This window comes from Pagrus pagrus, assembly GCF_965226575.1.
Source record: "Pagrus pagrus genome assembly, chromosome: 22".
Taxonomy (NCBI): domain Eukaryota; kingdom Metazoa; phylum Chordata; class Actinopteri; order Spariformes; family Sparidae; genus Pagrus; species Pagrus pagrus.
Window position 1 is genome coordinate 5353620 of NC_140204.1, and position 13284 is coordinate 5366903.

At 43.2% G+C, this 13284-nt stretch overlaps 1 protein-coding gene across 1 annotated transcript in view; it reads right to left on the reverse strand.

The window, feature by feature from the left end:
- Positions 1-13284, reverse strand: part of col4a5 (collagen, type IV, alpha 5 (Alport syndrome)) — a 44126-nt gene that overhangs the window by 17109 nt on the left and 13733 nt on the right. Inside the window, exons 2-17 of the mRNA XM_084344352.1 lie at positions 4887-4943; positions 4374-4463; positions 4158-4202; positions 3817-3861; positions 3657-3719; positions 3461-3514; positions 3310-3336; positions 2812-2892; positions 2543-2605; positions 2377-2412; positions 2217-2258; positions 2022-2114; positions 1385-1438; positions 1208-1264; positions 254-298; positions 97-150 (exon numbers count right to left, since the gene is read on the reverse strand). Coding sequence (XP_084200478.1) covers positions 97-150; positions 254-298; positions 1208-1264; positions 1385-1438; positions 2022-2114; positions 2217-2258; positions 2377-2412; positions 2543-2605; positions 2812-2892; positions 3310-3336; positions 3461-3514; positions 3657-3719; positions 3817-3861; positions 4158-4202; positions 4374-4463; positions 4887-4943 — 906 coding nt within the window. The remainder of the gene's footprint in view (positions 1-96; positions 151-253; positions 299-1207; positions 1265-1384; positions 1439-2021; positions 2115-2216; positions 2259-2376; positions 2413-2542; positions 2606-2811; positions 2893-3309; positions 3337-3460; positions 3515-3656; positions 3720-3816; positions 3862-4157; positions 4203-4373; positions 4464-4886; positions 4944-13284) is intronic.

Sequence of the window (13284 nt, forward strand, 5' to 3'; positions counted from 1 at the left end):
CAAAGAGAGGGACAGGTTAGCAAAACAACCCATGACTGCACAGTTATGACATGTTCATTATTTATATATTTATTTATAAAGTTAAAGAAAACTTACTCTCTCTCCGTCCCTGCCTGGAGGACCTGGAGAGCCTGATTCTCCTTTGACTCCCTGATAGGAACAAGTAAAAGAAAAAAAGAAAGTTAGACATGTGAGTGAGAGATTTACTAAAAGGACTTTAACTTAATTTTTGTTTGTTGTTTGCAGAACTCACAGGGAATCCTGGAGAACCAGGGTCTCCGTCTTTGCCTGGTTTGCCCTGTAGATAAGAGAAAACATTGATCAGGAGAAGGTCCAACTCTGTTTTCTAAATCAAAGTATTAAAAGTAATCTTGTACCTCTATCTTTGCAAGGACCAATGTAAGTTTTGACCTTAAAAGTGAGGATATATTTGAAAATTCAGCCCAAAAAGCGGTTTGAAGGTTATTTTAAAGGACTCACTGTGCTTCAAATTTCATACAAATATGTCCAATTTAAGTTTAGACATGGTTGGAAAGTGAGGACGATTCAGCCTTTCCTCACCTTGTCAAAAAACAGTTTAGACGTTGTTCAAGGATTATTGTTAAGGTCTCTGTATGCTTCAAAATCTCGGTCTGTATATGTCTATGGCCAATGCTCAAATGATAGCTTCCCCCTGGCTGCACAACAAACCCTTTCACCAAGATTTCAGTGTCTTTACCTCAGAAATGAAGATATATTTGGAAAGTAAGGACAATTTGGCCTTCCTCATTCTTGTCAGAAGTGTTAGGACTCGTTGTCAAGGCGTCAGTATGGTTCAAACTGACTAGGACAACATTACGTACGAATATGTCCTCCATCACAGCTTCCTCGTGGCTGCGTCCCTCCTGCTTTTCCCAAGAATTCATTGTCTTCTGTTAATTGTAAAAATCAGGATAATGACGCCGAGTTTCGGACTGTCTGTTTTTGAAGTAATTCATGGAGTTGCACTTGGTTGCACATCCAAAAAATTAAAGCTTGAGAGGGGCTTTTCCACCTGTGCACACCTCTGCACTGCAATGAGCCGGGTATGATTGTCAGATTTCTTTGAAAAAGTTACTAAAACTGTTTGATGCAAACCCTCCCTTATTCCACTGTTGAAGAATGAAGCTGTGAGAAGTTTAGGGGTAGACATACATGATGTCTTCACCATGAGTATAGATCTACTTACGCGTTTGCCTGCTTCTCCTGGTTCTCCCTTTTCTCCTCTCTGTCCACCTGAGGGACCCTATAAAGCCAAGCCGGACACACGTCAACAAAAGTGCAGAAGCTCACGAGTGAACTTTCCACCACGTGGAGCACTTTGACTACAGGCTATGATGTTTTACAGGTGGGATCTGATACTTACCGGAGGTCCTGGATAGCCTGAATCGCCTCTTGGTCCGGGAGGTCCTGGGTCGCCCTGCAGAGGAAACACACAGAAGAGAAAACGTGAGAGTTCGAAGCTTCGATCGAACAATTCGACTGATTGAAAATGTCAATCCATGGAGAAGGAATCGATTAGAAACTAAAAGCTTTTTAACCTTTATAATAATAGCCATTATCATCCAGTACAGTAAAAAAGTAAATACATGTCTGAAGAAGTGTCTAACACTGTTGCAGAGATGATCTGCTGCCATCTAGTGGTTGAAGTGAAGATTGCAGCATCCAGCATTTTAAATGTTTAGATAAATGTCCTTACATTTTATTACATCTGTTCATATAAAATAGATTATACCCACAGTAACATACCCTGAAGTAAACATTGGTTTTCTTTTGACTTTTTTCTTTGTTTCAGTTCACATTTTTTAAATAAATTAGTTTAGCTTTAGTTAATTTTGTCACCTTACAGCTTCTTAACTTTGCTTTCTTGTTGTTGTCACCTGTCAGATTAGATCTAAACCGGCTCTGCTGCTGCAGCTTTACTGTAAAATGTCTTGAATACAAAGCTCGGTGCATCAGATGAGATATCGGTGTCACTCTCAGGTCTCTGTTGGTGGCGTTACCTTGTCTCCTCTCTGGATCTCTGTCTCAGGTGGTCTCTTCTGTTCTCCCACTTGTCCGGGAGGACCGGGAGGTCCTGGCAGACCGGGATCGCCCTGTTTTCACACACAGACACACACCGGGTGAGATTAAGGGTTTACAATAAACCGAGCAAAGGGTGACGACAACAAACCTTTTCACTGGTCAACAGTAAATACCTTCTCTCCTTTGGGTCCTTGGAAGTTCAGTCCCATGTTTCCCTGTAGGAGAAAGCAGAGAAATATTAACGACCAACATAAAAGCTCTCAAAAGCATCATCATCTTGTCAGATCAATTAAAAATCTGTCTCTCTTCGGACTCGTCAATGTTTGAACTCACCTTTGGTCCAGGAGGACCGGGAGGACCTGGACGACCCTGAAAAACAACACCAGAAAACAGTTACCATGAAGTTTAACTCTTCTATTTTTCATTCAGCTGAAATAAAAATAAACGTGAAATACAACATTTGCGTCAGCGAAATGATGTTTTGTAGCGGCTTCTTTACCTCGTAGCCTCTGGGTCCTGGAGGGCCGAGTGGTCCCTGTAAACCGGGGGGTCCGCTTGTGCCCTGTGACGCGAACACACAGAAAAAGTCTTAAAAACATAAAACGTTTAGACGTTTAAGAGTTGCGGTGAAAGTTTGAAAGACGATTTTGTTTGTTTTATTAAAGATTTCTGGTGCATCAACTTCAGGTTGGATGCTAGAATTTAAAAATAAAAGATTAAAAGTGGGTTCGACCGAGTGTGTTTGGGTTGTAAAGAAGTTAAACTCACAGGAACTCCTGGTAACCCGGGCAGCCCCACTGCTCCTTTCTCTCCAAAGCGGTTGGTGGAGATCACATCGCCCGGGTCGCCCTGCGGAGGACAAAACAAATGTCAGGGGCAACAAGAGGATGTTAAACTATCAATAATCTATTTGCTTTTTCTTTGAGGTTTGTTTTGTCGGACAACAGCACCATCTTGTGGCCAAAAAACAGCAGCAAAGGCATAAAGTCAGATACATTTCTAATAAAATCGACTCATAAAAACTTAATTAACTTAAAGAACAGCCGACTAAACAAAAGGAGTATTTTTGTCTGAGGCGTACTCACTTTTACAATGACTTCATATTTATATTATTATTATTTTTCTTATGTTACGTGATGCTGAAGTCGACATGCTGCCACATATTTCCCTTTAAAATCTGCTCTGTTTGCCCTCTTTCATTGAATCTGATTCAATTTAAATCTAATATTAATCAAAAAAAAGATGAAATGATGATGATGCACTCACCTTTGGTCCTGGAAGACCAGGTGGACCCTAGAAAGGAGGAAAAAGAGAAGAAGAAGAAGAAGAAGAAGAAGAAGAAGTTGTTAATGGGGAACATTAATTAATTAATGTGTCGAACAGTCTGATAACGAACAGACTTCCTCTTCAAACTCACCGTCCGTCCCTGCTGTCCTGCGATTCCTCCTCCTCCTGGGAGGCCCCGCTCACCCTAGAGAGAAGAAGAAGAAGAAGAAGAAGGAGAAGAAGAAGAAGAAGAAGAAGAAGAAGAAGGAGAAGAAGAATTGAGTCATTTATGAGCTTATACCTGTTCAAAAGTAATCAAATCAATCTAAATCAGATACAACAGTTACCTTTGTGCCGTTGCATCCTGGCACTCCTCTCGTTCCCGGAGGTCCGTCCTGCCCGGGCAGACCCTGGGAAACAGGAAGTAAAACAGGAAGTTACATCACACGTGTAACCTGGGTTTTTTGGGGCGAAGTAGTCAGATTTTTTTCATGACAGGAAACTCACTGGAAGTCCTGGCGTTCCTGGAAATCCTGGCAATCCAGACGGGCCCTGTCAGGAGGAGAAGAATAAGAACCATCAGAAACACAACCACAGAAGACTTCTTCATGACTCTGTTTGAGATGAAATGTGGACACCTGCTGGTCAGGAGGAGGTACTACAACCTGAAATCTCTCAGACAATTCACCTCCATGAATCAACGAGCAAAATGAAGCAAACTTAATCAAACTTCTTGAACTAAACCTGACGTGAGGAGAAGGAATGAATTTGTTTTTTTTCAGTTTCTAACGTGAAGTCTGACGCTGCCGTTTGTGAGGAAACAAAAGAAATTAAAGTGATGTACTTACTCTTATTCCTTTTGGACCACCCGGTCCACCCGGTCCATCGCTACCCTAAGAAGAAGAACAGACAAAAACCGGATCAGATCACTGAAACAAAACCCTGATTACACAATCATATTATCACCTTTTCTACCTGAACACACCTACAGGAACCGACCCTCGTCAGAACTAGACTTCCTGTTATTAAATACTTAACTACTACTAAAGTCGATTCCAACCCACCTTCTCTCCTCTGGGTCCGATGGGCCCTTCAGGTCCGGGGAATCCTGGGACCCCTGGAGGTCCGGTGAGACCTGGGAAACCCCGCTCACCCTGTACACAAAGACATGAACACAAAATGTTTCTTCTACATATCTCCCTGAACATACTCACTTATATCGGCCTATGAGGGCAGAACGATGGCGTCCTCTGAACCAGCAGCGACCACGGCGCACCGAAGCGTTTGATAATCACATTTTAGGGATCCTTTTCCAAAAACCTGTGTATATCTGCTGATTTATCAAATATCTGAACCTAAAGAGTATCCATCAGGCTCCTAATATCACCAATATTAACCAATACATCAGTCGGGCTGCAGCATGAACAGATAATATATGAAAATACAGTAAAACATCGATGTTATAATAGATATGTGGACACTTTTTATGTGTAAAACAACATCATGATGTGATATAAACCATTTATTCAATAGGGATTAAAGTAAAAGCAATCGATTGTGTGTGTTTTTTTACCAACCTTGGTTCCTTTCGTGTTCGGACAGTCACATTTGGGTCCCGAACATCCGTGGCATGACTGTCGGACAACAAGAAAAAGAAAAGAGAGAGATGAGGACGACAATTTTGACAATCGTGTGATCGGTTTGTGTCAGAAAAAAGTCAAAAATCTCTGATTCCTGCTTCTTAAATGTGGATATTTTCTGGTTTGTTTCCTCCTCTGTGACAGTAAACTAAATAATCTTTGGGTTGTGGACAAAACAAAGACACTGATCAACGTTTTCGGACATTTCATAGACCACACAATTAAAAGAAAATATCAACACATTGATGGACGATGAAAACAATCCTTTGGTTGCAGCTCAGAGAGTCTTGTAGTCGAAGCTGACAACAAAAACAAAGACTTACAGACAAAAAGACCTTAAATATTTATATATTTTCACAGAAATCAAAAGGTAGAAGCCGTTATCATCTTTGTGTGCATGTTTCCTCTTACATTATGCATTTCTGTCAGTCAGCACGGGAACATTTTGGGCAACATCGGCACTAGAGGGCGCTCCGTGATCACGCTACTGCACCACTGCACCTCTTCCCACAGAGAAGAAGCTCTGTGGACTCCCCCGCAGGTTTTGTTTGATGATGAGGTGACGAGGTCGGATAACACGCCAAAATAAAACACTTCTATCTAAAGTAAAATATCTGTCTTCGCTTTTTCTCAGCAGGCGCCGGACTCTACGGAGGGTGAGAAAGTTGTGGTTAAAGGAAAAGCCGAGATGGGAGGCAGGGGAGGGAGGCGGACGGGGGAGTGCCAAGCTGTTGATTAACTTTTCCCATGCTTGTTGACACAGCGGATGCCAGACGGGCATCGATTGCACGCATGCCAGGCAGCCAGGTTGTGAGAAAGATGGAGAGGCAGAGAGCGAACGAGAGAGAGAGAGAGAGAGAGAGAGAGAGAGGACAGACAAGTCAGCATTCTTCTGTGTCTGCACAAACCTCTTTGTGGGTCCGTGTTTGTGTTGACGGTGTGTTGCTGCTTTATTGGACGGCGCAGACAGAAGAGCTGTGACTCAATCTGACTTCTTCTTATGACGAGTCAGTGTTTGGTCGACAAAATATAGAAAAGTCCCTCTTATAATTCACAAGACACGTGTCAGGACGATGTGTTCACGGTCGGGTTATTCAAGCACAAAAACCACTTGGTCCTGAGGTCTTTGTCGCCGTAAATACGACTGGAAACTTCTCCAGAAGTTTTGCTTGTCGTGCTTACAAATGTTGAGACGTAGTCTTGAGCGGTGGTCACTTGCTTACTTTGCCTCATTCACCTCCACTTCAAGACAAACATAAACATGTGAGGAGTTAGCGAGGCTGCCAAGCCAGTGACCGCAGTTCAAGACTGTGTTTCCTGTCCGTGGCATCAAAAAACAGCTATTATTGGCAGAAAGTCGGAAAATATCTTCAGTGTTTGTGTTTCTGGAGACAAAAGCAGGTATTTTAAAGCCAAAACATGATCTTCTCCTCACCCTAACCAAGTGGGTTTTGTGCCTAAACCTAACCAGAGTTAGGTTCGACAACACCGGGTATTTTCATGGAGACCAAACAGGTACGTTTGACGGAAGTTGGATCATCTCCAGCCGTGTTTTTATGGCGACCACGACAGGTGTTTTAAAGCTAAACCGTGATCTTCTCCTCACCCTCACCAGGTGGTGTCTGTGCCTAAACATACCCAGAGCACAATCACAGTGACGTCACATCATGAAATAGAAAACTGAACCAAAAGAAAAGTAAAGTTGCAACGTGGAGAAGAGGTTTGCAGGAAAACTGGGCGGGTTGATGACACTGATTGGCCAATAAAACACAGAAAAAGCAGCAAATCCTCGCAGATATTTGTTGATTACTCCTGTAATTAATCGTTGAAACTCCGTTAGACACAAAAGAGAGAGGTGTGAAGGGCTTAACGAGTTACAAACTGTGACTTTGAGGCACATGTGTCAGTCTCAGCCCAGTGATTCGCACAGTGAGATCATTGGAGGGAAGTCATTTGTTTTGTGAAAACACAGACTGACTCCCAAAACAGAGTTACCTCACAGGGACGGATTAAAGCAGCAGTGACGAGGGAGGAAAAGTACCGACACAGCAAAACATAGAAACCTTTCAGACATCAGACCATTGACTATTGATGAGAAATGCCAAATATTTTCTGGTCTGAGCTTCTTAAATGTGAAGATTTGATGCTTTTATCTCTGTTTTTACATCATCGTACTTTAAATATACTTGAGTTTCCTGCTGTTGGTCACATTTGGGGACTTTTGACATTATTTTCTGACTTTTTATAGATTTAATAATTGACCTGACCTCTTAATCAACAATGAAAAATAATCATTTGCAGCTTTAATCCACTTTTAGACAATTTATGTAACTGTTACTGATCATTTTAGGATCAAACACGTCTTACTATGATGCGTTTAAAGTCAAAGTTCTGATTCCAGCTTCTTAAATGTGAATATTTTCTGGTTTCTTTCCTCCTCAGTGAACGTAAACTGAATATTTTTTGCGTTGTGGACAAAACGAGACATCTGAGGACGTCACGTTCACAATCTTCTGACATTTCAACGATCAAAACACTCAAACACTTCATCTAAAGATCAGTTTTGAGACAATTTCGAACCCGGCATCACCGTTTTCTGACACATTGTTGGCCAAACGACTTATTGATTAATCGAGAAAATAATCAACAGTGAAGGGTGTGTGTGTGTGAGTGTGTGTGTGTGTGTGTGTGTGTGTCCACAGCTATAAACCAGGTGTTAACCACAGATCCTCTCTCGCCACACAGATGCGAGCTGCAGCAGCGTCTGTACGTAATGACTTATTGAAGGCTCAGAGGCTCAGAGCAAGGCACTAGTCACAGTCAGGGTTGCAGGTTTGATTCCCACTGAACTAACGTGTCAAAAGTCAAAAGCTTTGGATCGAAAAGAAACACAGAATGTCGCATGTTGGCATCAAACACCCAAAAAAAGGCGAGTTAGCAGCCCACACACACATGCCTGAATACATCTGGGTAGTCAAGTGTGTGTGTGTGTGTGTGTGTGTGTGTGTGTGTGTGTGTGTGTGTGTGTGTGTGTGTGTGTGTGGAGGTGTTTTTACAAGCCCTGAATCTCCAGATTAGTCTCTGGTCTGCTTCAGCTCAATGCAGTCTGCTCTCCCACGCCCAGGCCTGCAGCTCGCCCTCTCTTTCTCTTCATCCATCTGTTTTCCCGTCGTCCCTTCACTCATCTCATCTCATCTCATCTCTCCCTCTTCTATCCATCCACCCCTCCTCTCCTACATGTGTTCATCCAAAAAAAAAAAAAGGAAAGCGTGACAGAGATCACTTGCTCTAATAAAGCTTTAAAACATTTGTTAAGATGCTCAGTGAAAACCCCGGGGGCTCTTTCAGGGAAGCTAACGACGCTATGTTCACTTCTTCTACCAAAAAACAGCAGATTATGAAACGCTAAATAATAAATAAATGATAAAAATGATGAATAATAAAACAACTCTCTCAAACTGAACACAGCAGCTGCTTGCAACGACGTTCTTACGACTCTAACATGATTATTCTTTAACATAAAAGGTCCATAAACCTGTTTTTGTACCATATTGTGATGATACATTATCATTTTTCTCTCAACGTGTGTGCTAAAGTGCTATTACGTGCGTTATATTCTATATTTTTCCTGCTTTGCCATCCTGTGAATCATCTCATGACCTCTCACATATATCCCGTGACCCCTTTCTGGGGGTCCTGACCTCAGCTTGGGAACCACACACTGATTTCCTGCCTTTAAATGTTTCTAATATTGAGCATTAACACCTTTTTATTAGATATATGATGATGCAGTAACACTGACAGGCTAAATTATGATATAATCTATATTATTACATTATTAATCTATAGATATCGACAGCAGAACTGCTCTAAAGTCCTAATAAAGGTATTATTTATGCCCAAACTGGTGGTTTGTTGCACGTTTGGATGATTGTGAGGTGCATTTACTGCTAATTTGTAAAATAACAGAGCTGAAATTAACTGAGCAAACCTCTCTCTCTCTCTCACTCTGTCCATGCCTGATGCCCCTCTCTCTACCCTCCGCCCCTCGTTTACCCCCGCAGCACTGACGGGGCATGTAATCCACTTAGAAAGGTCAGTGAGCTGCAGATATTTGCTCCACTCTCTCCGCCGTCTGCCTCCCTCTATCACTTCCCTCGCTCTCTCCTCACCTCCGTCCCACATTTTTTTCCGTCACGCCAACCAACCCGGCGATCAGGTGAAGTCAGGCCTGCCGCTGGAGGTCGGCACAGGACAGGTAATCACTAGACAGAGTCGTAAGTGCTCAGGTAGAGCTCTGACACTGGGTCTGGATATTCAGTTTGTTGAATATGAGGTCAAGAAGAGGCAGGAAGTCGCCTGAAAGTAGCTTAAATGTGTTGGTATGTGCAAGTGAAGCTGCTTCACAATCCAGGAAATGGTGATTTAGCACCACTGGATAACCAAAGTCGACCGTTAGCTTGTGGCATTATGATCTTAGTTCGGGTGTGTACTCAAATGACCAATTTTATTTGGAAATAACCCAGAAGCTAGCTAGCCAAACCTTGTTAGCTTGAAAATTACATTTTTTATGAGCTTCACAGTGACTTTCAAGAGCGGCCATTTTGCACCAACACTAAGAAATGTCAACACTCGTCAAGCTAGCTAACCAAACTTGACCGTTAGCTTGGGGGTTGTAGCTCGCTAGCAAAACATAGCAGGCTAGAAGGTGTGTGTTCAAATGTTAGCTGGAAAAACACTTCACCGTCTTCATAGTGACTTTAAAGAGATGTATACTCTCATCAAGCTAACTAACCAATCTTTACCATTAGCTTGTGGGTTGTAGCTATAGCTAGCAAAGTAGTAGGTCTATCATAGATGACTAGGAGGTGTGTTATAGCTGGAAAAATACTTTTCCAACAATTCTCTAAACTCTAACCTTACTTTTAAGTAATTTCTAGCATGTTTAGCAAACAATAAAACAACACAGCAGTCATATAGTGTGTGTCTAAGCTAATTTTAACAACTTCTGGCATGTTTTATACACCGTCCCTTCTATCATATGTATCTAGCCATCTTCAGTTATGACCCCAGCTTAGCATCTTGGGAACTGCAGGTGCAATTTGTATATCTGACATGCTACGACGCTAACTGCTACCTCCAGCTAAACTGCAGACCTAAACAGACGAAGGCAGATGACGCCGTTTGGGAGGAAGTTGGCACAATAAAACAATAAATGGAGCTAAAAGGAGCTACAGTAGGTGTGTAGGGTTGATGGCGAGGTGAGCCAGGTGAGGGTGGGCGAGATGAGGAAGGGGAGGAGGACGAGCGGGCGGAAGGCACGCACCCGGGGATTAGACTGGCGAGACTGGAATTCCCCCGCTCATCAAAGACTGATGATTAGACACCTATACACACCGCCCTGCCCTCCATAACACACACACACACACACACACAAAGACACACACACATATGCATTCAAGCTGCATGGAAACACACACACATGCATACAGCAGATAGACAAATAATCTCATTAACAATACACACAGCTGCAAAGACAAATAAATCTGAGAGTTATTCTTTCTTTTGAACATCATTAACACACACACACACACACACACACACACACACTGGACCTGATTTGACCACAACTGTTAACTTCTCCTTACCGACAGTTAGCTCAGCTCGGCAGTCAGTAACCGCAACCTTAAGTCAACATGTTCACACCTGCTCTAAAGTGACACACACACACACACACACACTCACACACAGATACACGCTACAATCGCACACAACCAAACAAATCCTGAATATATTGGATTCTACCTCTGGTCTGTTATCAAAATCAAGTTAACATGCATAACTCAGGACAACTTGTGTTATAAATCAGAATCCAATCAAATGTATAGATTATTGACACTTATATTCATTAGCATGATACAAAGTCCGACTGTAAGCATGAACCTGCAGGCCGTCATCATGAAGAAGGTGGTTCCTGCTGAACTAGCTATAAAAATTATAAGCTAGAAGCTAATAAGCAACTAACACAAACACACAAACACTCCTCAGCACCTTCTGTCACTCCTGACTGTGATGTCAGAAGATTTCCTGTTCATGACGAGGTTTAAACACCTCGAAGGCTGAAACGAGGAGCGGATATTCCCAACGAGACGTATCCTCTGACGTCTCTTGTCAGGCAGCTCCCTCTAGTGGACGTAGCTGTTATTACGGCAGCAAAGGAGGAAGTCGGGCAGAGCAGTGTGAAGAGCAACAACGGGAACAGATGGTTAACGGAGTTATTTCACAGTTAGCTTGCGTCACGTGCATTCATAACTGAAGATACATAAGTGACGTAGTTATTTAAGTCAAACCGCCATGTTTTCCTGAACATAACCAAGTAGTTTTCGTGCCTAACAAACAAAAGATCCAGTAAGAGGAAACCCCAACAGATCACATTACTGTACTGGTACCATTTCACTGCTCAGCATCAGTGTGTTTACAGTGTTTATCCTCTTCAGCTGAGCGGCTCCGAGACGCTGCGTCAGAACCGACCTTCCCTTTTCATCGCCGCTGGACTTCCACTACTTCAAGGTGCTGACGCCCCCGAGAGCGACGACCAAACCAAATATTTTCCCTCGGACTAGAACCGGACCATGTGTGAGCCTCTGGAAGAGGAAGAACCCCCCCGACTCTCGCAGGCACACACATGCCATCGGGCCTCAGCGCCGGTCCAGGAATCCCATTGATATTCCCGGGAATTCTCTCTTTCTTCTCAATGCAATTTTCCTCTCTCGTCTCTTCTCCTTTCATTTGGTCTAATGAATGTTGACCCCTGTGACCTCCCACTGAGAGGTACCTGCAGGGAGAGCACTGTGAGGCAGCTGACCACCATCTCTGCAAACCCCCTCCAGACCTGCAGCTCACTTACTCCTTTATTTCTACATTTATTAACATATTTTCAATAAAAACTTCAATAAAAAGTCACTTTGTAGCTCAACGTGGTCAAAATCTGCCTCTTCTCACTCAGATGTGTTTGGCGTTCCTACAACTTGACCTTCCAGACGGGACTTCATCATCTAAACAGTCCGCTGAGGTAAACACACGCACACGGACACTAATATTCAGAAGTGAAAACAGCATCTGGTCACCACTTATCTTATCTCTAACTGTGGTTTTCACACCGCAGGAGTGTGTTTGCTCATCCGGGTTTGGACCAGAAAGGTAAACAAGACGAACTGTTGGGAGTTTGAGCTGCGTGGATTGATTCAGAGTGTGTCTGAAGGGTACGGAAGAGGATTAGGGACAATTTCTCTCAGAATTCAGACTTTTAACTCAGAATTTGGACTTTAAAGCTGTGATCTCTGAGTTTAATCACCAGAACGCTGCAAATTTGATCACTTTTCGCTGACATATCATTGAAAATGTCGGTGCCTTTGCTCACTTCTCTTTGCTCTAATAAAAATGTTCAAACAACTCATTTAAATTGAATTTTACGCTCAAATTCACTCATAATAATTCTCAATATCGAATATAAATCTGTGCGGAAAATGCAAAAAAATGCATATCAGCGGTTTCTACCCGGGTTTGTTCCAGAAACTGTCCTCACCACGTGAATCTTTTCACTACGGCGGCTCGAATTCCTTCCCCGAGAGAAATATGACAACCGGGCCTCGCCCAGCCCCGCTCAGCCCGGCCCAGGTCTGGCCCCGGCCCTGCCTACCGCAGGTTCACACATGCCCGCCTGCCTCCCTCTGCAGCGCTCCACATACATCACCACTTGGCACGCGGCGCTGTAGCTACGGGCAACAAGAAATTAGAGAGGGGAGCGGCAGCTCGCCAGCTGAATACCTGGATATGTGCAGCCTGGGGGCGGACTGGGAGGAGGCAGGTAGGAGGGGAGCTATAGGAGGGGAAGCAGACGGGGAAGTGAAAGGTGGAAAATACCTGTACTTTCTGAATGTGCTTTAAAACAAGATCGTGTAGGATTTGGTCTACGCGATGCGTTCAGGTTCACGGTCACGGTCAGAAACTGTAGCCACAATAAACAAACGCAAATCTGTGTGGTCCGACATGTTGTTCTTTCTTTGGACTTGAGGTGTGAAGATCACCGGGCTGAAGCGTTTCGTGGTTTCAGTCCGGTGGTCCTGACGCGAGGCGCTGCTGGAGGACAAATTAATCTATGTTTGAAGGAATCCCTGTAATCCAGGGTTTAGATCAAAGAGTCTCTGTCAGCCAGAAGAGCCTGAACACATCACAAGAAAATAAATGTTCCTGTTTACCTCTCGAACATATCGATGTTTACACATCTGTATAAACCTTCGAGCAAGCAGCAAACTTCTCCGAGCGAGAGGTGTAT